This window comes from Danio rerio, chromosome 9 (genome assembly GCF_049306965.1).
Source record: "Danio rerio strain Tuebingen ecotype United States chromosome 9, GRCz12tu, whole genome shotgun sequence".
Lineage (NCBI taxonomy): Eukaryota > Metazoa > Chordata > Actinopteri > Cypriniformes > Danionidae > Danio > Danio rerio.
The window spans coordinates 3,388,165-3,410,203 of NC_133184.1; the positions used below are offsets into that span (position 1 = coordinate 3,388,165).

At 35.9% G+C, this 22,039-nt stretch overlaps 1 protein-coding gene and 2 long non-coding RNA genes across 8 annotated transcripts in view; 2 read left to right on the forward strand and 1 right to left on the reverse strand.

Moving 5' to 3' along the window:
• The window catches only part of LOC141376047 (uncharacterized), a 70,303-nt gene extending 56,114 nt beyond the window's left edge, over window positions 1-14,189 (forward strand). Inside the window, exons 4-8 of one of the 4 annotated variants that reach the window (XR_012385125.1) lie at window positions 1,861-1,954; window positions 7,225-7,357; window positions 12,283-12,469; window positions 12,571-12,737; window positions 14,100-14,189. This is a non-coding gene — a long non-coding RNA (uncharacterized lncRNA). Of the gene's footprint in view, window positions 1-1,860; window positions 1,955-7,224; window positions 7,358-12,282; window positions 12,470-12,570; window positions 13,218-14,099 lie in introns of those variants that run through there. The other 3 variants (XR_012385123.1, XR_012385124.1, XR_012385126.1) reach the window with 3 other exon arrangements.
• LOC137496440 (uncharacterized) lies at window positions 1,109-21,717 on the reverse strand. 3 transcript variants are annotated; one of them, XR_012385116.1, is made up of 4 exons: window positions 21,538-21,717; window positions 3,404-3,448; window positions 2,957-3,051; window positions 1,835-1,933 (listed from the first exon to the last, which is right to left on the reverse strand). It is a non-coding gene; the product is annotated as an uncharacterized lncRNA (long non-coding RNA). The 3 variants fall into 3 exon arrangements; XR_012385115.1 differs by lacking the exon at window positions 21,538-21,717 and adding an exon at window positions 3,574-5,777; XR_011016766.2 differs by lacking the exon at window positions 3,404-3,448 and having other exon boundaries at window positions 1,109-1,933.
• Window positions 14,751-16,758, forward strand: dlx1a (distal-less homeobox 1a). The gene is given in 3 exon segments (NM_131305.1): window positions 14,751-15,197; window positions 15,447-15,646; window positions 16,195-16,758. Coding segments are annotated over 3 exon segments (759 nt in total). The 5' UTR covers window positions 14,751-14,884; the 3' UTR covers window positions 16,441-16,758.
• Window positions 21,718-22,039: the final 322 nt, after the last annotated feature.

Genomic DNA, 22,039 nt, shown 5'->3' on the forward strand with positions numbered 1-22,039 from the left:
ATCATTAAGGTCACAGTGGGGATAATTATCTTGACTATGGAAAGAGCATCCAGCACCTTTTTTCTCTTCCCCGCCACAAAAGCACCGTCCATGGCCTTTCGGCACAAAGAACTTGGAAATAAATGGAGCTTCCACCTACAACTTATTCACAAAGAGAGAGAGAGACTTGTATCAACATGACAATTTTCCATTATTAGGACTAATGGCGGGCTGCCTTAGGAGATCAAGGGGAGAGGGGGACGCGTTCAGGTGTGCTGGAGTACTGACCTCTCCCCCGTCTTTGTTTGGGACTTAACTCCGAACAAAAACCCTAAAGGGGATGGAGAGAACGCGGCACTCGAGCCCCCTCATTAGAGAATTTCATTAGAGAATTTGCATGTTGCCCGTCTTTATGGGGCCATTAATTGGACAATGGGAAGTACGTTTGCAGCGGTGTAATCAAACCTTGCTTCAATATGCATAGGAGAGCCAGCCACACCACACCAGCACGGCGTATACCACATTACGCGCAGCTGTTTAAAATCATCCGCAGGCCCGAATGGTTGTGTTTTGCCAGCCTATGGCTTTTATTGATTTTAATTTGCTGCCTAGTTTGAAGATTTGATGACTGCCTGTCTCGGGCCTGCACACAACAAGCAGAAATACCGCCAGTGTGACAACTCTGCAGTCGTTTCATTTTTTACTTGATGCATTAAGTAGCATCTATCGGGGCGGATTTTTCTATTTCTCCCAGTAGCACCTAACTCAAGTAATTGGTCATTTTTGGAGGGCAATTTTAGGGGCAGGTGCGGGGACGCCGGGCAGACAGTTGTGACCCCTGCTGCTGTCGTAATGATGGAGGTTGTGGGCTCGTCTCTCTCCCTCTCTCGCTCTCTCTCTCACCTGCGGTCCAGGTGAGTGATGGCTGCAGATTAGCAGGTAGCTGAAGATTCCGGCCTGATCCCATCCAATCGCCCACAAAATCGGCAGCCGTGTGTTTTTGGTAATCGTGTGACACGCACACCTGTCATTTGCTGCTAGATTTCATATTTTAGGGAACGAATGGGCGTCTTTTAACAGCCCTGTGATCTTCCACTAAATGAAACTTGCTCGGAAAAACCAAACCAGTGGGTGGATTTAACACTGCAGTTTATTGACTTTTTCTGACATCAGGAAACATTCAAAGTTTGGTTAGTTTAATATGTTAATTAGGTTTTAAAAATATTTTAAGTTATACAAAGTTCATCTTAATACTTTTAGTCCAGAGTAGATGACTAGAAAAATAAATCTGATTCAACTAATATGTTTAGGGCAGCGTTACATTTGTTTATTGTGTAATATTGATCTTTCTTCATTGACAAAATCATAATGGAGGTAAAGGTCATGTTCCTTAAAGTCTGTAAATGTCCTACTGTATAAATATAAAAGCTTAATGTCTGATTAATAATATGCATTAAGTAACTTTATTAGTTCAACTTTAAAGGCGATTTTACCCAATATTTAGATTACTTAAACCCCTCAGTATCCAGATTTTCACATAGTCATATGTCTGCCAAATATTGCCCAATCTTTGCAAATCATATATTAATGGACAGCTAATCTATCTATCTATCTATCTATCTATCTATCTATCTATCTATCTATCTATCTATCTATCTATCTATCTATCTATCTATCTATCTATCTATCTATCTATCTATCTATCTATCTATCTATCTATCTATCTATCTATCTATCTATCTATCTAAACTGTATTTCAGTTGACACTTCTGACTGGTTTTGGTCTATGCAGGGTCATATATATAATATCAATAACATATATTACAAGAAAACACAGAGTATAGCAGGCTTGTGGATATAGTATGCTTTCTTCATCTACAGGTGTGTTGGAAGAACCAGATCGGACGCCGTTTAGTTTGTATGTCCTTCCATTGTAGAGACTCGTCAGCTAGAACTGGAAAAGAACAAATGAAATGTGAGTTAGTGCTTCTAATGCGTTCATAAATCTACAATATTATTCCACAATATATTGAGATGAGAAATCTGAAGTTTTTATTTAAAGATATTAATTTTACACACTGCAAAAAATGCTTTTCTTACTTAGAGTTTTTATCTTGTTTCTAATCCAAATATCTAAAAAGTTTCAAATCAATTCAATTTCAATTGTCTTGTTTTAAGAAATAATGTGCCAAAATTAAGCAAGTTTTTCCCTACAACAAGCAAAATAATCTGCTAATGGGGTAAGCAAAATAATCTTATGTTGAAAGGAAAAACAAGATTATTTTGCTTACCCCACTGGCAGATTATTTTGCTTCTTTTATTGAAAAACTTACTTAATTTTGGCTTACTTTATTTCTTAAAACAAAACAATATGTTTTGCTTGTCTAGAAAATGCTTCTTGATTTCAGAACTTTTAGATATTTGCACTAGAAACCAGACAAAAAATCTAAGTAAGAAAAGCATTTTTTGCAGTGCAGAGATTTTTACTTAAGGAAAACGTCTTACTTTGGTAATATATATAATATGAAATATATTTTAACTCCTTCTGTTCCACATTGAACTTTAAAAATTAGGTCTGTTGGTTCAGTGGTTGTTATTTATTTATTCATTTATATATTATATATATATATATATATATATATATATATATATATATATATATATATATATATATATATATATATACATACATATATACATTATATATATATATATATATATATATATATATATATATATATATATATATATATATATATATATATATATTTATTTATTTATATATACACGTGTTTTACATTGGGTGAAAAGCACTGAAAGAAAAATACAAAAAAAACTTTTCTTTTTAATTGATGAAATATCTTCAATTTTAATTTTGAAATATGATTTAGCTCATTCTTTTCCACATTGATATATTGAAGATCTTTTGATCTTATTATTATTCATTCTTTCATCCATTTTCTTTTCAGCATAGTACCTTTTATTAATCTGGGGTCGCCACAGCAGAATGAACTGCCAACTTATCCAGCATATGTTTTGCACAGCGGATGCCCTTCCAGCTGCAAACGATCACTGGGAAATGTATTACAGTATTATTATTAAGTTTAATACAAAAAGAGAAAAGAAAAAATAAGAAATTATTATTTTTTTAAATGTATGAAATTGGGTGAAAAGCACAATACAAAATGGCAGATCTGCAGTTGTATTTTAGTTTGTATGTTCTCCCATTGTGAAATAAGACCCATAAGTACTGGAAAAAGCAAATGAACTGTGAGTTAAAACTAATAATAATTCAATCAATAAGGTCATTTTATTAAATGTAGATTTTTTTTAAAGATTCAAATATCCACAGTATCTGCTTTTGAAAATCAATTTTGTAATAGAATTTAAAAGGTAAACTTCAAACTTCAAAAATACAAAATACCTCATTTTTTACTCTCCAACATGTGGTTTTAAACCTTTCTTTCTTCTGTTGAACACAAGAGGAGACATTTTGAGAAATGCTGGTTCATAGGAGAAAGAAACTCAAATAGTTTTTGAACAAGTGAAGGGAGAGTAAAGGATTTCTGAGCTTTAATTTTAATGTGAACTAACCCTTGAGATTATTTAGTTCTCATTAATTTTCCCTCAGCGTACTTCCTTTATTCATCAGGGGTGGCCACAGCGGAATGAACCTCCAACTATTCCAGCATATTTTTTACACAGCGGATGCCCTTCCACCTGCAACTCAGTACTGGAAAGCACACTCTCACATTCACACTCACACACTATGGTCAATTTAGTTTATTCAGTTCATCTATGCACATGTGTTTGGACTGTGGGGGAAAACAGAGCACCTGGAGGAAACCCATGCCAACACAGGGAGGACATGCAAACTCCACACAGAAATGCCAAAAAGATCCAGCGACCTTCTTGCTGTGAGGCGACAATGCTAACCATTGAGCCACCATGTCGCCTTAATTTTATACATTGATTTAAAAAATGATCTGCAGGTTATTTAATATCCTGCTGTTATTCCTCTGAGATTTACACATGAGTTGATTTGCACACACATGACTGAAAAGTACTATAAGAAGAAAGCTGTGAGTATAAGAAGAGTTGTGCATATATTACTTACAAAATACTGTACTACACACAGTTCAAAAAGAAAAAACCGCCATGAGTGATTCCTAAAAAACCCCATAGATTTTCAGTCTTGTTTATGTTCTAATGCAAACAGACCATTACAAACCCAAGTGCATTATTTTAACATCACACTTAACCGTTCCTTACTGATTGACACAGTAATCTGTGGTTACACCTCAAACTGTCCTCTCTCTCACTCTCTCACACACGCACACATTGCTCTCAGTCTCAACAAATCCTCTCACAGTGTCTTTTTTTTTTTGTCCATTGGAATTCAGCGGAGCAGCAAATTGAAGGTGCTGCCTGCTTAAAACCCTCCAGAGAAACCCAGAAAACCCACAGCTGTTTCACCCTCAGGATTGATCAGATACTCTGAAATTGGATCATTACGTCTGATCGAATTTGCCGCTATGTGTTTTTTGCTGCTGGGCTGAATTCAGATTAGTGGATGTGTGTTGCTGGGTAAATACTGGACCATTATACGCACACCGTAAAACAATCTGAAAAATTTACGCAAAAAAAAAAACAGCAGCTGCTCAATTCCTTCGTGTTGTCCCAACACAAATAGATTAAGGTAGCTTCTTTTATTCATTCGTTCATTTTCCTTTGGCTTAGTCCCTTATTTGTGAGAGGTCGCCACAGTGGAATGAACCGCCAACTACTGTAGCATATGTTTTACCAGCCTGATCTCACGATGAAATGTAAGTATTTTACTTTTTGCCAGTTTAGTGGCTAATTCCTACGAATTTGTACGAGTTCAGCCGTACGAAATTGTACGATTTAAAAAAGGAGACATGGCACCCAATCCTAAATCCAACTGTCATTGGGGGATAAGCAAATCGTACTAAATTGTATGAATTAGATCATACGAATTTATACGAATTAGCCACTAAATCAAAAAGTTACGAATTGCCGTGAGATTGTTTTATGCAACAGATGCCCTCACAGCTGCAACCAAGTACTGGGACGTTGACTTAATTGTTCTTGCAAATGGGCAGCACAGTGGCTCGGTGGTTAGCGATGAGGAGGAAGGTCGCTGGTTCGAGCCCCAGCTTGGTCCATTAGGATTTCTGTGTAGAGTTTGCATGTTCTCCCCAAGTTGGCGTGGGTTTCCCCAAAAGTCCAAAGATGTGCTATAGGTGAATTGGGTAAGCTAAATTGTCTGGAGTGTATGTGCTGGTCCTCCAGGTTGGGGTTGAGCATTGGGCTAACGTCCCACCTCATGAAAATGAGATGTTATGAAACACCAAACATGGTGCGGCTAAATGTCAACTTCGATATAATCGGCCCTGGGAGTAAGTAAACATAATAAATTAGCAAAAGTAATTTTTAAGTGTGTTTTACTAACGCAATCTCATGGCAATTCGTAACTTTTTTATTTAGTGGCTAATTCATATGAAGTCGTACAATCTAATTTGTACAATTTAGTATGATTTGCTCATCACCAAATGACGGTTGGGGTTCGGAGTGAGGTTGGGTGCCACACCTCCTTTTTAAAATCGTACATTTTCATACGACTGAATTAGCCTCTAAACTGACAAAACGTAAATTACTTATGTTTCCTCGTGAGATCAGGCTGGGTTACTGTTAAAAATACGTTAAAGGCTCGTACACACCGGGATGCTTTTCGTTTGCGCTTCAAGAGTTCACACTTAGCTGATAATCAATAAACCGTATTTGGCATGCTGTCCCGGGAGAGAGCCCTGAGCTCGTAATATCCTCAAGCCCGAGGCTTCCTCCCGTTAGAAGGGCGAGAGGGGAGTTCGAGCTTAGGTAGGTCTCGAGAACTCCCCTGCTTGTCGCCGTGTTAGAAGTGTAAACTAAGATTGTCTTGGGTGATGATTTGGTTTAGTCGATTAGCTAAGGTTTATGTTTTTGGACGGTGGGAGGAAACTGGGGGAAACCCACGCAAACACAGGGTGAACATGTAAACTCCGCACAGAAACACCGACCAGCCCGATAGGAGGTTGGACCAGTGGTTTTCTTGCTGTGAGGCAACAGTGCTAGTCACTGGTCCACCGTGTCGCCCTATTGGAAAAAGGAGGGAAGAAGGGGGGAAAGCTTCAAGATGAAGATAACTGAAAAACTCCAGAATACGGAGCTAATGAGGAGCCAGCCATAAGCATGTGATCGTCTCGAAATTAGTTTATGAATAACCACACTTATTGTCAGTGTTTACGAGACGTTTTTCCGGATTCAAAACCAATCAATTTTCACTGGCGTCAAGCAGAAGAATATGCAAAATCACTGCTTCTTTTGTAACACAAAAGAAGAAAAAGAGAAAGTTGACACGCTTGTTGTTAAAGTTACTGGTGAATGAATGGTTTAAGTAGCAGCTCCAGCTCTAGCGATGAAGAAATGATTAGTGTTCACCAGTGCAATAGGCAGCTCCACGTTCATATCACCTCTGGGCATCTTCTTCAGTGTGCGCTCGCATTGACAGTTTTGTGCTTGAGCGCCTCCAAGTGCTGTTGACTGTAACTTCAGTAGCTCCGTGCACGTGCCAAAAGTGCCAATCTGATTGGTGGAGAAGGCTTTGATGTGGCGCGTCAAAACAAAAAAACGAGCATGAGGCAGTTCTTTAAAAATGACGCTTTTACGCCTGGCGTTTTGCGCATTGGTGTGCATGATCACATTAGCCCTATTTTTTAGCCACAAGGCATTAAACGTCGATGAAAAACGCGAGCAAAAAGCCTCCCAGTGTGCACGGGTCTTAAGAACGCAATTTCTCAAATTTTACGCTAAATCGCTGTATTTCATTTAATTATAGTCTTACACAAGTGTTTAGAGGTTCTGTCATCTACACAACATTTTTTGCTGTCATATACACAGCTTGTTACACAGACAAAAACACAGCCAGAAGCATGTGTGCATGATAAAGTCACACAATGAATCAAATTTCATCAAAATGAACTTTTTCCACATGCTAGTATGTAGAAGATGCTCAGTGTCATTCACATAACTACTAAACACACCATACAGTAGGCTCAATCTGAGACGTAGTCCTATATACATTTCTGGAGATCTTGAATTATGTAGCCAGAAGTATGTATGGCTGCATTTTGTCTTTAAAACGAGCAATACGGAGCGGTATGACGCTGTTCCTTTTCACACTACCAGATGAACGCTTACTTCAGTGTGGACAACTTTCCCACTGTTAGCAGTTTGTCCAGTGGCGCGGACTTGAGACGCAGAGAGGAGTTGACCACGACGACGGGGTTCAAGTCCGGCGAAGAACGGTTCCAGAAAGCAGGTAAGACAAAAGCCAAAATAAAAATGAACAAGAAAAATAACAGGGTGAAAATGTAATAAAATCTGAAAATGTGGTAAAAATCAGGCAAGAGCTTTTCTTTTTCTGGATTGCTTTTGAAAACACTATTAGCTGAGTTTAGGGAAGGAGGAGGGTGGGTCGGTCAGTCAGTTGACTAGGTGGATTGATGTGAGAACAGCAGGTGTGAATGGCATTCGAAAGAGAAATTTGAGATCTGAAAAAGTGTACACAGTGCCTCTGGTGAATTCACGAAAACAAAGACTGCAAAAAAAAAAAAAAAAAACATAGCACCTGAGGCGTTTTTGGCGCTCTCCAGAAATGTATATAGCGGTAAGTTTTCAGAATGAGCCTGGGATGAAAAGTAATGCAGCATGTAACATAAAACTCAAACATATTGTACATTACTGATAAAGAAAATAAACTAAAATGAACCAGTAATGTCAACAAAAAAGCATAGAAAGTAAAGAAAATGTACAGGAAATTGTGGGAATAGGAATTGACGGTTATTTGCTGTACATATTGAGGAAACTTATCATTAATAGATTTTTACTGTAGCATTTCTACAGGTTTTTTTTACAGTTGAAAATCACTGACATTTTTTACAGTGCGTCCCCAAAAACATTAGGTGGAGATGTCAATGTTAACGCTCCCTTAATTACATTTGAAACAGCTCCACTTTCACCTGATTCATTCAGTGCAAGAATGTGATGGAGGAAAACCAAATACTGTCATTTTCAATGTGATCTTACTAATATGATAATGGGATCATATTCCATTGCCTAAGTGCTCTGTCTCTTTAATTTGAAATAGCCCTCCATCATAGTGTAGGGTCTGTCAGAAAGATGCACGTTCACATCAAGTGTAGACTGAATTAGAGCTAGTGCACTACAACTTATTTATGTCTGTAAAGCAAACTAAATGTCACACTTGCTTTCCCAGGTTTGCTTTCTAATGTTAATGTTTTTACATTTGGATTCACACCCACCTATATAGTAAACAACTAGGAGGATCTGAGTTGATTGAAATTGCTTGAAATTGCACACTAATATATATATATATATATATATATATATATATATATATATATATATATATATATATATATATATATATATATATATATATATATAGCTGCTTTTATAAACTACTTGTTTAAAATTAGCTGAAACAACACCGTTATTGAGATGGCTTTGGGACAAGTTATTTGTTTTAATTTCAATACACTTAAATAAAAATAAAAAAACACACAAACAATTAAGAAAACATAATAATTTAGTGTTGGGGAAAATGCTGATTTCCACACAATTCCTCCATGTGTTCCCAATTTGATTAAGTTAACACAAATTTAAGTGGATTGATCGTAAAACAATTAAGTTGACCCCCCAAAAATACATAAGAGTTGTGTTGATTTACCTCATTTTAAATAAGTAGTTTGAACAAGCAGCAAAAGTAATTGTTTCCGAGTGTATACAGTGTACTTAAATCATTTTAAATCACTAGAAACCAGAACATTTGAAGAACATAAGTGTTATTAATAGATACTAACACAAAAGTACGATACACCTTTGACACCAAACTGTAAACTAATATCCAGTTATATACAGTACACTCCAAAAAATGATTACTGCTGCTTGTTCAAACTACCAGTTTAAATGAGCTGAAACAATACAATTTTTGTCATTTCTTTGGTCAGTTTATTTGTTTTATGTTAAGGTCAGTCTAATTTGTGAACCTTTAAGTTAAAGTATGCGTTTTGTGTTGCCACAACGTGAAATAATTGTGATGGTCCAACTACCTGGTTAGTGGATTTGTAGTTCCCAGCATGCTTTGTGTGGGATTGATTTAAGAGAGGGGAATATTGACAATAAAGGTAATCTTAGGTGTTTAAAGGTAATAGAAAGACTTAGAGTTTGAGTTGGAAGATGCAAAAGATGTTCGTACTTTGAGTTTTGAGATTATCACCTTGCAGAAGCAGCCATGCTTTGAGTGTTGGCAGCTTAATTAGCAAAACTGCAGATTGTTGCTTTGCTCAGTGAGCAATAACTATCCTAAAATTAGTTCTGAGATCAGTCTCAATAATTTACTGAAAAATATTCATAATTTGCTGTATTTACTACATTTTTTTTAGTTAAGTGATTGTAAACAATTTATTAGGGCTGAATTTAAACAAATAAATTAGGTTAAACAGTACTACATTTAATTAGTTTATTTAAATTCAACACATACATTTTTGCAGACATAATTTTTTTCTGTGTATGTAACTCATAAAATATGCTTTAAATCACTTCTTTTAGTTCATTTAGGAAAACTTTAAAATAAAACTATATGAGACTTTGAAATGTACGACACATAATAGACACGCATGATATTATCAGACCTTTGAGTTTAAGTTAAATAAAAGTACAAATGTATTTCAACCTTTATTTGATAAAATCATGTCGGACTAACTTGATTGCATTTAATTGTGTAAATTGTTTTTTTTAGTTGGTGCTACACAAATTGAATGGAAATCCTGTCCTCAATTAAATAGGGTGTATGCACATGGACTTTTAATTTCAGTCAGCCAGCCAGGGCTTCCGGTTAATTGTCATCCCATACAAAATTGCCACTTTAAAATATGATTCACTGCCAGGCTGAGATACAATATAAAGTTGGTATCAGACCAAACAAGAAGCACAACGATAAGTTATATTTTTCCGCTTTATGTCTTTAAAATATGGAAATTAATTTTGACCCAGTATTTTCAATGGTATTTCTGCAATAGCCTGCCGCTAATGACGGCAACTGCGTTCAAACGGTCTTTCGTCTCATGTTAAGTTTTAACAACCAAATGAAAGCTTAAGTCTATAACTGATTGTATTTTAATTACATCACAACATCGATGCTGCAAAGGAAGCTTATGAAATTGAAAATAGTCACATAAAGCTTTCACCGGAAGTTCATCATTAGCTGAAAAACACTGTATAGACCATATTGGGGTAATGTTGGTTTTATATTCGCACATTCATTCATTTTACTGTCTCTATATTGTTTACCACGCTAAATTAACAATTCGGTCGTAATTGGTAAGTATGACTTTAAAACTACATAAGTACTATCTAATTAATTGTAAACAATGCTGTACTTTGATAGCCACTGGCTGCTAATATGATTTCGCTGTTTAGAATTTGCAAATACTTTTCTGTAATTATATTATTAAGGAGAAAGTCTGATTATCCGAATATAAAACCAACTTTACTTTTATCTAGTCCATTATTGCGTTTATCCAAGGAGTTTTTTTTCAGTGTATAGTCAACATTTTAAGTGGATCAAAGACAAGAATGGTTGTTGTCAAATAACTTTAGGACAACTTTTTTTGTGAAAGTTTTTGATCAAATATCTTCTGAAATATAAATTTTCTTAGCAGATTTGAGTTTTGCTGATATTTATTTCCTGTTCCGTTGTGATGTTGGACGTCCAACAATCTGTTAACAATTTTTTTAATAGTTAGACATCTGTCCGGATTTGGGGTTTTGGTTCTCAGGAACATTTTTATCAACAGGACATCTTGTGGGTCACTCTAACCACAGAGCTGGTAAGGAGACTTCATATTGAAGCAATTAAAAAAGAATCCCCGTGCCACCAAAAACAGAAACTAATCAGGGACTTTGCCTTAAATTTACTCCGGACACAAAATTTCGGAAGTGCTTTTACAGTTCAGAATCAGACCCTGCAGAAAGGACGGATGAGGCCGTAACCTCAACGGTCCCTATGTGAAGCAGTTTGTCAGCTCATGTCTGTATACTGCACACACACACACTCTCTGAGTGGGCCTGAGCTGGTGTGGTGCACTAAATCAGGGCAGCATAGCAGGTGTTTGACTCTCACTCTTGATGATCCTCTTCTCTGGATAGTGCTCTATAAACTCGTCATGCTGCTTTATTTGAGTTGGGTCTAAACAGAAAGCTCATCATTTTGACACGCTGGACAATTGGGCTGCACTGTATAATTATTATAGGACTGACCACACAGTACGATACTGAGATACTGTTCTATGATGCCAGGGTTTAATGCATGCCAGCATTCTTTTTTCTGCTTTCTTTTAATTAAAACCAATCTGTGATTATAAATCGCAGCAATTCAGAGTAGCAGACACTTTTAGTGCTAGATTAATTTTAATGGTACATAACATAAATATTACATAATATGAAATCTATCTATCTATCTATCTATCTATCTATCTATCTATCTATCTATCTATCTATCTATCTGTATACATATTCTACAATTATATATTTATATACAATATATATTCTGTCCCTTTATGATTTTGTCTTAATCTTTGAAATTCAGGAAGTTCTAGTATACTTAATGTTAAAAAATAAATCGATAATAATTTGATTAGATTACATTAAATTACACTTTATTGTCAATAAACTTTTAAGGCAACAACATGCAGTTTAGGTCTAACTAGGAGTGCAAGAGCAGGATACAGGTATAAATTAATATAGAAAAGCTATGGTGATATTTACAGATGGATGTACTATGAACATTATATACAGGTTGAATTGATGAATGTATGTACAGGTTTTGTTAATTAGAAGTATGCGGATATGAACATAATTACTAATGTGTGCACTGGATATGTACAATTCAAGATGAATTAATTTAACAAAGTGCAGTGTATATGTAATCATAATCATTATTATTAATAATATTACTATATTACTTATACTATATTATTATTATGTAATCGAAATCTTAAAAAACACTGAGAACAAAACAAATTTGCCTCTACATTGCATCTTAATCTTTAAGCTTTTCGCATATGCTTGGAAATATATGCGTATTTATATTTCAGTTTAATTTTTGTTTTGAAATTCGCTATCCTTGTGCTATATAACACTTTTTTCCGCTTGTAATTTCAGATTAATCGAAAACAATGAACACGTGCAACTCGTTGTCCATTGTGTTCTGAACGCTGATAATTGTCGGTTGTAATACTGTCATTATTTGCGCTATTGATGAAGGATCCCCGAAGTAGATTGCAAATGTCATTTGAAATACAAATTGCTTGAAATTGGACAATTTTGAGGATGGTGGGATATCTAACAGGTACTGTCAAATGTGGTCGTCAGTCCAGTATCATCCTTGGCATCGTGTTGCCGCCAAATGTCATTTTTTGTCTAATATTCTGGAGTCTTTTCTGATTTCAGTGTATTTTTTGTGATGACGGAATGTAAGTGAATACATACTGGGATTATGACCATTTTGAAGAAGACTGGAGAAAAGACAAGCGCGGAGGCTGAGAAAGAGAGAGAGAAAAAATGACAGGAGGATGTGGAGGTGTGATCCGTGTTCAACGGGGAGTCGCACACCGACGGTACGAGCGGTCTCATTCTGTTCTGCTTCTTGCGAGCTTCTTATTTGTCTCTTTGAGTTCTGTTAGCTTTGTATTTCTCATCTGCAACACTGGTATGATTTTAGCTTGCGTTTTTATCGAATAACAAGACAAAGTGATTGATTTGCTGTGTCGTTTTGCAAATGAAGCTGTCACGTTTCTGGGAAAAAAAAGCTACACGCGAGAAAATATTCCAATCAGTTTACACGAATATTTTATTGTCAGTTATTCCTTGAGTGATTCTAAAAAGGCTGATTTTAGAATGCTGATTCCAAAATGAAGTCATCAAACGGTTTCGCGGATTAATTTCATTACTTGTTCTTACTTATTAGCTTTGCTTATTTAAATAATGTAATCTTAAAGAAGATAAGGCCCATGTTCGTTAAAAATTAATGGCAGACAAAAAATCCATGTAATTGTCAGCTGTATTTAATAAAAAAATAAATAAATAAGGGTGAAACTATTGCATTTACATTTTTCTTTCTTGCTTAAGGTTGTTATTGACAGCCCTAAACATGTGCTGGCTATGTTTTTATTTTATTCCGTTTTAATTAATTTGTTTAACTATTATAAAGTAGACATTATTACGAGTTTATTCAAAACTGAATTTAAACTGAATCTAATTAACCTTATGAGTCCATTGAACTTATATAATATTACTACTAATATTACTAACTGACTTAAAAACAGGTTGCATAACTTAGTTTGATTATGATTTACTTATGATTAACTTACTAATATTAATGACCTAAAAACATTTGCTGTCAGAACTAATTGATCATATCATTTTCTGCAGTGTAGAATTGTGTGGTTTTGTGATATTGTAGCTTTAAGAAGGAAAATGAGGTATACATTTTAATTTCTATAGGTAGTAAACGTGAGGGAAATAAATAGCTATTTATACATTTGCTATTGTTTATCCGTGTTAAATGTAATTTTAACAGATCCAATTATTCAAACACAAATCTGCCAACTTTTTTTTTTTTTTACAAAAAAAAAAAACCTTTCGATACAAACCAAACATTGCAACGTCAACAAAACTCAAACCTGAAAGGAATAAACCAAATAATCGGAGTTTGTTATCAACACCGGCCTGTTTCTCTGATCCTCAAGCGCAGTAATTTAACCCGCGCGCGAGTGATGTGAATCTGCTCAACACTGCAAGTGTTAAATACACAGCTAATTATGCGTATGAAAATTAAACAACAGTGTTATGCTAATTTAGTTGGTTTCAGCTGTGTCTTCAAGCACTCGAGACTAGCATTTTAACCAAATGAATCATCAAAGTAATTCATCTTTGCTTGGAGACACACATTTATACCTGTACTTAATCATATTTGTTAGGTGTTAAATGCTTTGTTCACGGAGCCGTGACCAGCAGAAAATTAGGAGCATGCTATCTTCGTTCACTATTACGAAAGGTTTGCTTTTTATATAACAGCCTTTACTTTTGTTTTTTATTCTGATTTGTTTATTTTAAGAGATGTATTTATAATTAATATAATAGTAATAGTAATAATAATAATATAATTTACTTATAATTACACATATATTGCATAAGAATTACCATTTCCCCTTGGTTATATAATTTAATTTTACTGTTACTTTTCTGATAATTTGTTAATTGATACAGGCCTTACACTGATGGCACTGATATAAAAAAACGAATGTAATTATAAAAAATTTATATATTTTACACTGTTGAGACAAATTTGGTGGTTTCAGCGGAAATGTGTTTGAGCCTCCCAAGTACGGCCTATGCGTCTCGGTCCATTCCCTAAATTTCTACATTAGCATTGCACAATAGAGTCACAGGTTGGTCTTATTTCTTGAGTTTATCAGGTCCGTCGGACCCGACCCTCGGATTACCAATCCGCATCGCTCTTGGAGGGAGTGGACCAATCAGAGAGCACCTTGGATACATATTCATGATTCCCTGATTCAAACCTTTGAGCGAGTTTGTGTGGATCCACAGCATCGTACCTAGACTTTTCACAGAGACAAACTACATTTTCTTATGAATGGAAAGTGAAAAAATCAGTTGAGCTTAAATTGGGATCCATCCTTCACTCAGATCATAGAAGAAAACAAAAAAGCAGGGAGAGAGAGAGAGAGCGAGAGCGAGAGACATGACCATGTCTACAATACCAGAGAGTCTAAACAGCCCAGTCTCAGGAAAGAGCGTGTTCATGGAATTTGGGCCACCAAGTCAGCAAATGTCGCCTTCATCTATGACCCACGGACATTACTCAATGCACTGTTTACACTCCTCCGGACACCCGCAACACGACAGCGCATACAGCCCGGCTCCGTCCTTCCCTAGATCTCTGCCTTATCCATACGTCAACTCGGTCGGTAGCCATTCCTCCAGCCCGTACCTCAGCACCGTGCAGACCTACCCAAACAACTCGGCTTTGGCGCAGACCCGATTGGAGGACCCAGGTAAGAAATGCTTTGGTCTTTTTGCTGGTCGCTGCTTTTGTCGACGCACTACGAGAATGTTGGACTGGAGTAGCCCAGATGTGCTGTTATTAGGCTTGGTAATTATTTATTGCGTAATGCTATAAACAATGTATGCAATTAAGGCTAATTATACCTAAAGTGCCGCCTGTAAAACTTGTGCACAGTGATGTGAGCCGCACTGCATGAGCAGTCTGTGAGACAGTTTCTCCTTTTCTTTCTCCCTCCCAGCACCGGAGTCAGAGAAAAACACCGTGGTGGAAGGAGGAGAGGTTCGTTTCAACGGGAAAGGCAAAAAGATCCGCAAGCCCCGGACCATATACTCCAGTCTCCAGCTGCAGGCTCTGAACAGGCGGTTCCAGCAAACCCAGTATCTGGCTCTGCCAGAGAGAGCCGAGCTCGCCGCATCACTGGGGCTCACGCAAACACAGGCATGTGCTCAGCTTTTACTCGTTTTCAGGGAAGCAATAGAGGCTACATACATGTCGCTTTTACAATTTAAGAAATATTGGGTATTTTTATATTGGCATTCTCTTTTTGAAGTGTAGGCTAGTGCACTTTTTCTCTCTATAAAGGCCTGCTGTCAAGGGTATTATTTGTTGGTCACACTTTACTATAAGGTTTCATTGAGAGTAACGTATTTACTAACATGAACTAATAATGAACTACATGTACTAAATTTATTATCCATAGTTCAACACTTACTAATGCATTATTAAAATGACAAACTCATGCTTGTTAATATTAGTTAATACATCATAACAAGAAACCAACAACGAACAACTTTATTGCCAGTTATAAACTTGAATAAACACTGTATTTAATGTATTATTTATTGTTTGTTTAGTACATACTAACACTGACTATTGTGAATTGTTACCCATTTGTCTGAGAGAACGCAGAAGTAAGTGAACGATGCTTTATTCAACGTGAATCAGATATCGTCTCTCATTCTCTGAACTCGTTTTTCCTTTTCCAGGTGAAGATCTGGTTTCAGAACAAACGCTCCAAGTTTAAGAAACTGATGAAGCAGGGTGGAGGAACAATAGACACGAACGCTTTGGCTAACGGGCGCGGACTGTCCACCGGATCTCCATCCGTGGCGCCCGTCTGGAACACAACAGCCACCGTCAAAACGTCCACACCGACCTCTTATATTCCCAGTTACACCTCATGGTATCCCACAGCACACCAGGACACTATGCAGCAGCCACAGCTCATGTGAACCAGGACTGCTGAAACAACCCCGCCCCTCTGTCCACCAATGGCCCAGTTCAGGGGACCCGACACAGGCAGTCACTCTGCGGCCTTACACACCCTGGCCCTTCGCAGCCCAGACCAGATGTGATCCGGAGACACTCTCTCTCTCTTTTTCACACAAAAAGACACCTGCTGACACACACTGTCCAGCGGGGACTGAACCAGGGTCGTCCGGTCGCACCGGAGAAGAAACACGTCTCTTTTTTGAATTGAAGGGAATGGCGGGAAAGTGGGTCAAATCAAAGCTGCTACTCTGCCCTTTCCGTGACTCTTTTTGTTGTTGTGTAAAAAAAAAAAAAAAATCATGAGACTAGTCACTAATGTATTTCGTTTTCTTCAAATTTGTTGTTTTCCATATGAAATTTGGAGTTACCGGGTTGAACATTACACCAAACTGCGCATTTCTTTCCAAGAAGTGGCTAAAATACAGTCGCTTCAGGCTTATTCAGCGTGTAAAGACTGGGATAAATCACACCGTGAGCAAGTCTCCTGATTTTCCCCATTTTAAAGGGAAGAAAGACATCTTTAAACAAGATTATTTTGTATGTACGGCGTTTTTTTGTGTTTATTTAAATATAACTTATTTAGATTATGTTTTTGTTTTGATTATATGTTTGTATGTTTTATTTAAAAAAAAATAAATGTTCTTTAAATTATGATGTGAGGCTGCACTATAAAACAGAAACACTTCCCTCGGATTTGAACCTAGTTTGTAAACCCGAGTGTTTTACTTTATTGGATCACACAAAGAGGAGATAACCGCGTCTATCATCAGCGCTGGATGGGAAGTGTTGACAGCTCTTAAATGTACAGAAATAGTCGTTTTCGTTGTGTGCTGAATAATTTGTGCAAAAGGATCTAAACATGGTTGTGTTTAATTAAAATTCATGTGTTTTTTTCCGTTTTACATTGAAAAGAAATCATAGTTTTATAGCCTACCGGTCATATTAATTTATTGTTTTTGTTTCATGGAGTCTTGTATAATGTGTAAACACGAACAGTAAAAATCTGCTTATAAAAGAAGTTACAAAATGTCATCGCAACTTTTATTGCTTTGAAAAATGAACCAAATTCAGGTAACCGAACAAAATACCAACAATTAATAACAAATTAAACCTATGCTGTGTATTGAAAGTCAAATTAACAGACCTATAAACAATATTTAGCCGTGTTTCTCACATTTCAATCATGACCAAACGCATTTAGATAACAACAACAATAACAACAGCCTTATAAACAATAACTAATTTCTGTCTGCTTCTAAATGACACGTCCAGTTTTGCACTGCAATCCGAGCCAGCGATTAATCTTGCGGTGGTTTCTGTAACACCAACCCTAACACAGTAATTCCTCCGACAATAAGGGCACTTGTTTCTTTTCACTTTCGTTTAGCCGCTATAAGCTCTTTTCTGCTCTTGTGTGGTTGCTTTTGATGGCCGTGTGTTAAGTGAATAATCGGGCAGGTGCCGCTCATGGAGGGGCAGATGAAGAAAGACTGGGGCTGTAAGGGGGGGGAGGAAATGCAGATAGGTAAAGAATGACATGTTCAAAAGAGCCTTTTGTTTGGGGGCTGATGGTTTAACTGCGCATTTTAAGAAAAATTCTGATGCAGATAGATGCCGGCAAGTAACAATACAAAGGACATTTCTTGTAATTTCCAGATAAGCTTTTGTTGCTTGCTGGGTCTTTACATTGTAATCTGTTCACTTGATATAGGCTATATCTTGCTTGTTTATTATCATCATTATTATATGTATTATTATTGATATTACCATCATCATCTTCATTATTATTATTATTATTTGATTTTAGTTGTTTTATCAAATGAAAGACACTGAAAACAAAATGTTGTGTTTCACACAATTCATTTATTAAGTTAACTTAATTGATTTTACAAATTCAAGTAGATTGACATTAAAGCAATTAAGTTGTCCCAAAAAAACCTCAAGTATAGTGTTGATTCAGCTGATTTTAAATAAGTAGTTTAAACAAGCAGCAAAAATATATTTTTTTTAATGAATCTTAGTTATTTATGGTGCTAAAAAATATGATTCTACATCATCCTAAAATTTACAGGAAGGAGCCAAATTAATATATTAGAAATACTTGGAATTAGTTTTACAATACATCTGCTGATTGAGTACATCGAGAGTTGTCACGATTGGAAAAGTTGCTGGGGGGTGCAGCAATTATTGTGACAAATTTTGACGCTCTACATGTGTGGTCTTAAAAACGGCCTGGGCTGCGTTTCCCGATAACGATTGATCTTAGCACTTAAGAGCGTTTTCTACGAGTCATTTTGCGAACGTTCGTTATTGTTTCACGTGCGTTTCCCAAAAATGCACTTAACACAATTGCACGTAGCCCAGCTTTAAGTGCAACTTAGGAGTCGCTATCCGTTTGTTAAGTGCTGAAATGTCACGCTATAGAATGGCTCGTTATTGTTGCACATGTTATAGCAATCCATATAATTCTTCTTCTACTTGTGTGAATGTATATTCAACTCGAATAACATAAAAAAAAATATATTTTTGAGCCAGTTTAAAAACATAAATTAACTGGAAATGTCGTACTGTAAAAACACTGTCTTGCTCCAATCTCGCATAAAACTAATTCTAACAGTCCTTGCCGGAAATGACATCAGCATCATTTTCGCTTATCTCACATCAAAATAAATAAATAAGTAAATAAATAAATAAATAAATAAGCTCTTACATTTATTTTTGAAAAGTTTAGCCTAATTATCCCCACCTGATGTGCATTTGCTAATAGGACAAAAATATAGCCTACTACCCTCGAAATGTCCATATACAACAGTGTAATTTTTTTTTTTCATTCTAACATTTATTATGTAATTTTTATTTTTTTCTTTATTCTTTATTATTTGTATATTGAATTGTGTAATGTGTAGAAAATATAAATGAATAGAGATATACGTACAAATAAAATGAATAATGACTTTGAAGAGAAGTAAATTGTAGGTGCAATTTGCCGGTTGTCCAGCAGGTGCCCTCATAACTCTGTCTCCTTACGATGCACTTAAGGCTTTACGATTACTCCAGAGCACTCGTAGATCCACTAAGATTTTCAAGTGCTACTTAAGTTACGATGCTTTTGGGAAACAGACCGTAATATTAAGATCAGTCGTACGATCATTTCTACGAACTTCTTAGGCTTACGATGCTTTTGGGAAACGCAGCCCTGGTCAAAGCAGGAAATGGCCAAGCAATCTCTGAACACAAGCTCAATGCTGCAGCAGCTCTTTCTCTGACTTCATTATTCATCAATAGTTCCAAAATTTAATAGATAATACACTGAAAAAAATATTCAAAGATGATTCCTTGGATTTACTAAATTTTTTTAAGTGGCTGTAAACAATTTATTTGGGCTGAATTTAAACAAACAAATTAAGTTGAACATTACTAAATGTAATTTGTTTGTTTAAATTCAACACACAACTTGTTTGCAACAATTTTGCAGACAATTTCTTTTCAGTTCACTTTAGACAAAATATATTTTTATTAGAAAATATAATAATAATAACAATTATTATTATTAACATTTGTTTCACTGTTATTGTTGTTGTTTATATACACTCAGAAATTACTTTTGATGCTTGTTCAAACTACCTTCTTAAAAACAAATCATCTTAATTTTTGCGGGGGTCAACTGTATTATGTTCAACCAACTTAAATTTTTAAAAACATTTAGGTTAACTTAACCGATTTGTGTTGGGACAACAAGAGGAAATTGTGCGGAACCCTGCATTTTTTACAGTGCAATAAAATATATATTTTTTTAATTATGATTATTATTATTATTATTATTATTATTATTATTATTATTATTATAAATATGATGATTATTATTATTAGTGGTATTAGTAGTAGTATCGTTGCGTTTCCTGTGCAATTATTTGCCGTAATTACCGTGTTATATCACGTCATACTTGTCTTAATGTTTATTTAATCGCGTTATGCTTTTGATGCCGTGCCAATTTTTAGGCAACTGATTTCAACAGTAAATTGTATTCATCAGTTTATTTCCTCAAGAGGATTTCTACTTTTCAGAAAACGGAAAAATCATGTTTAATTTTTTTGTTGTAAATAAATTGACTTATAAACGTTTAAATTAATCTCTATTGCACGTCCGATTAGTTAAAATATATTAATGCAAAGTATATAAAAAATATATACATAAAACAGGACTCTTGGGAAGGAATAAAAGAAGAAGCCGTGTTGTTCTGTCTCTTTCTCCGACATGCAGCTGTGGAGCAGAGAGGGTCAGCGTTATTTCACTCTATTCTCCTCTTGATTACGCGCCGGGCCCATCAAACCAGACATAATTACAGTCATTCCCTCCTTACTTATTCTAATGCAGCTTCCCATCTACGGGATAATTATGAGCAATTTTTTTTCGCACGTGGAATCTTTTGTTAACAAAAGAGATAGCGCGCTGAAAGAAAATTTGCTGTGCGACGGGGGAAAAAGAAAAGGGGGAAAAAAGAGAGAGCGAAATAGGTGCGCAGCGGTAGTTATAAGTAAGGCTGGCAAATTGCTTGCAGGTGTATACCGAGAGATTTGTCAATGGGAAGAGGGATCAAAATGAGCAAAAGCACAATGTCGGAGTGATGAAGGCAGAGGTGAAATTATAGAACAAGGGCTGCTTTATTTTCTTCTGGATTCTATAGACAAACTATCTCGCAATTTCGGGCAGCTTTATTAATGAGTAAGACGCCGGTCTTATTCAAAGTGAAACGCTGTGCTATATTTTGATTTACCTAAGATTGAACACGCTCACATTTCTAAATTCGTTGAAAGTATTATTCGCTTATAGTAACGACGTTTTTTTGTTATTAATAATGCTATTTGAATAAAGCTGCAGTTGTATTTACATGTTCCGTTGTTGCAGAAAATACATTTGTCCTATAGGCTTGGATACAAAGCGCGACAAATCTTTTTTTTCCCCTTCTAACTAGTTCCCAATACGCATAATATCATATCCAGATCCATCCCAAATAAGTTAACAAAATGCATGTAAAATAAACGCGCATCCTTCTTACCTTAATCTGTGATAAACACAAAGATTGGCATCGGCTATTCTATGCATCACTCCCGGGGGAAATAGACGAATGCGAAAAGAGCATCCAGCAGTCAAGGCATTGGTTCGGCTCTTTGGGTCCCAGAATCTGCCTCCTCTAGCTGGGCTCAGAGGAGCTGACAGACGCTCTCCGAGCAGGAATGAAAAATCCTGCTTTATTTTCCCTCTTTATAGCTGATGGAAAAAATTGCTGATTATTAGCATAAATGTTTACTCCTCATTACGCTGATGACATTGTGCACTCGAGATCTTGGTAATCTTTGGGAAAATTATGAGTAATTTTTAAAAATTTAAAGCAGCAGTTACCATGCAATTCAGGCTAATTTTGCGTAGGCTCCAAACGGATATAATTATCGCGGAGTCAAGATGTTATGCTAAAAACTATGCATTGATATTACCATTTATTATGTACATACAACTTTGACAATGTTGATGCTTGAAATAGCTGGAAATTGTCTTGCGCA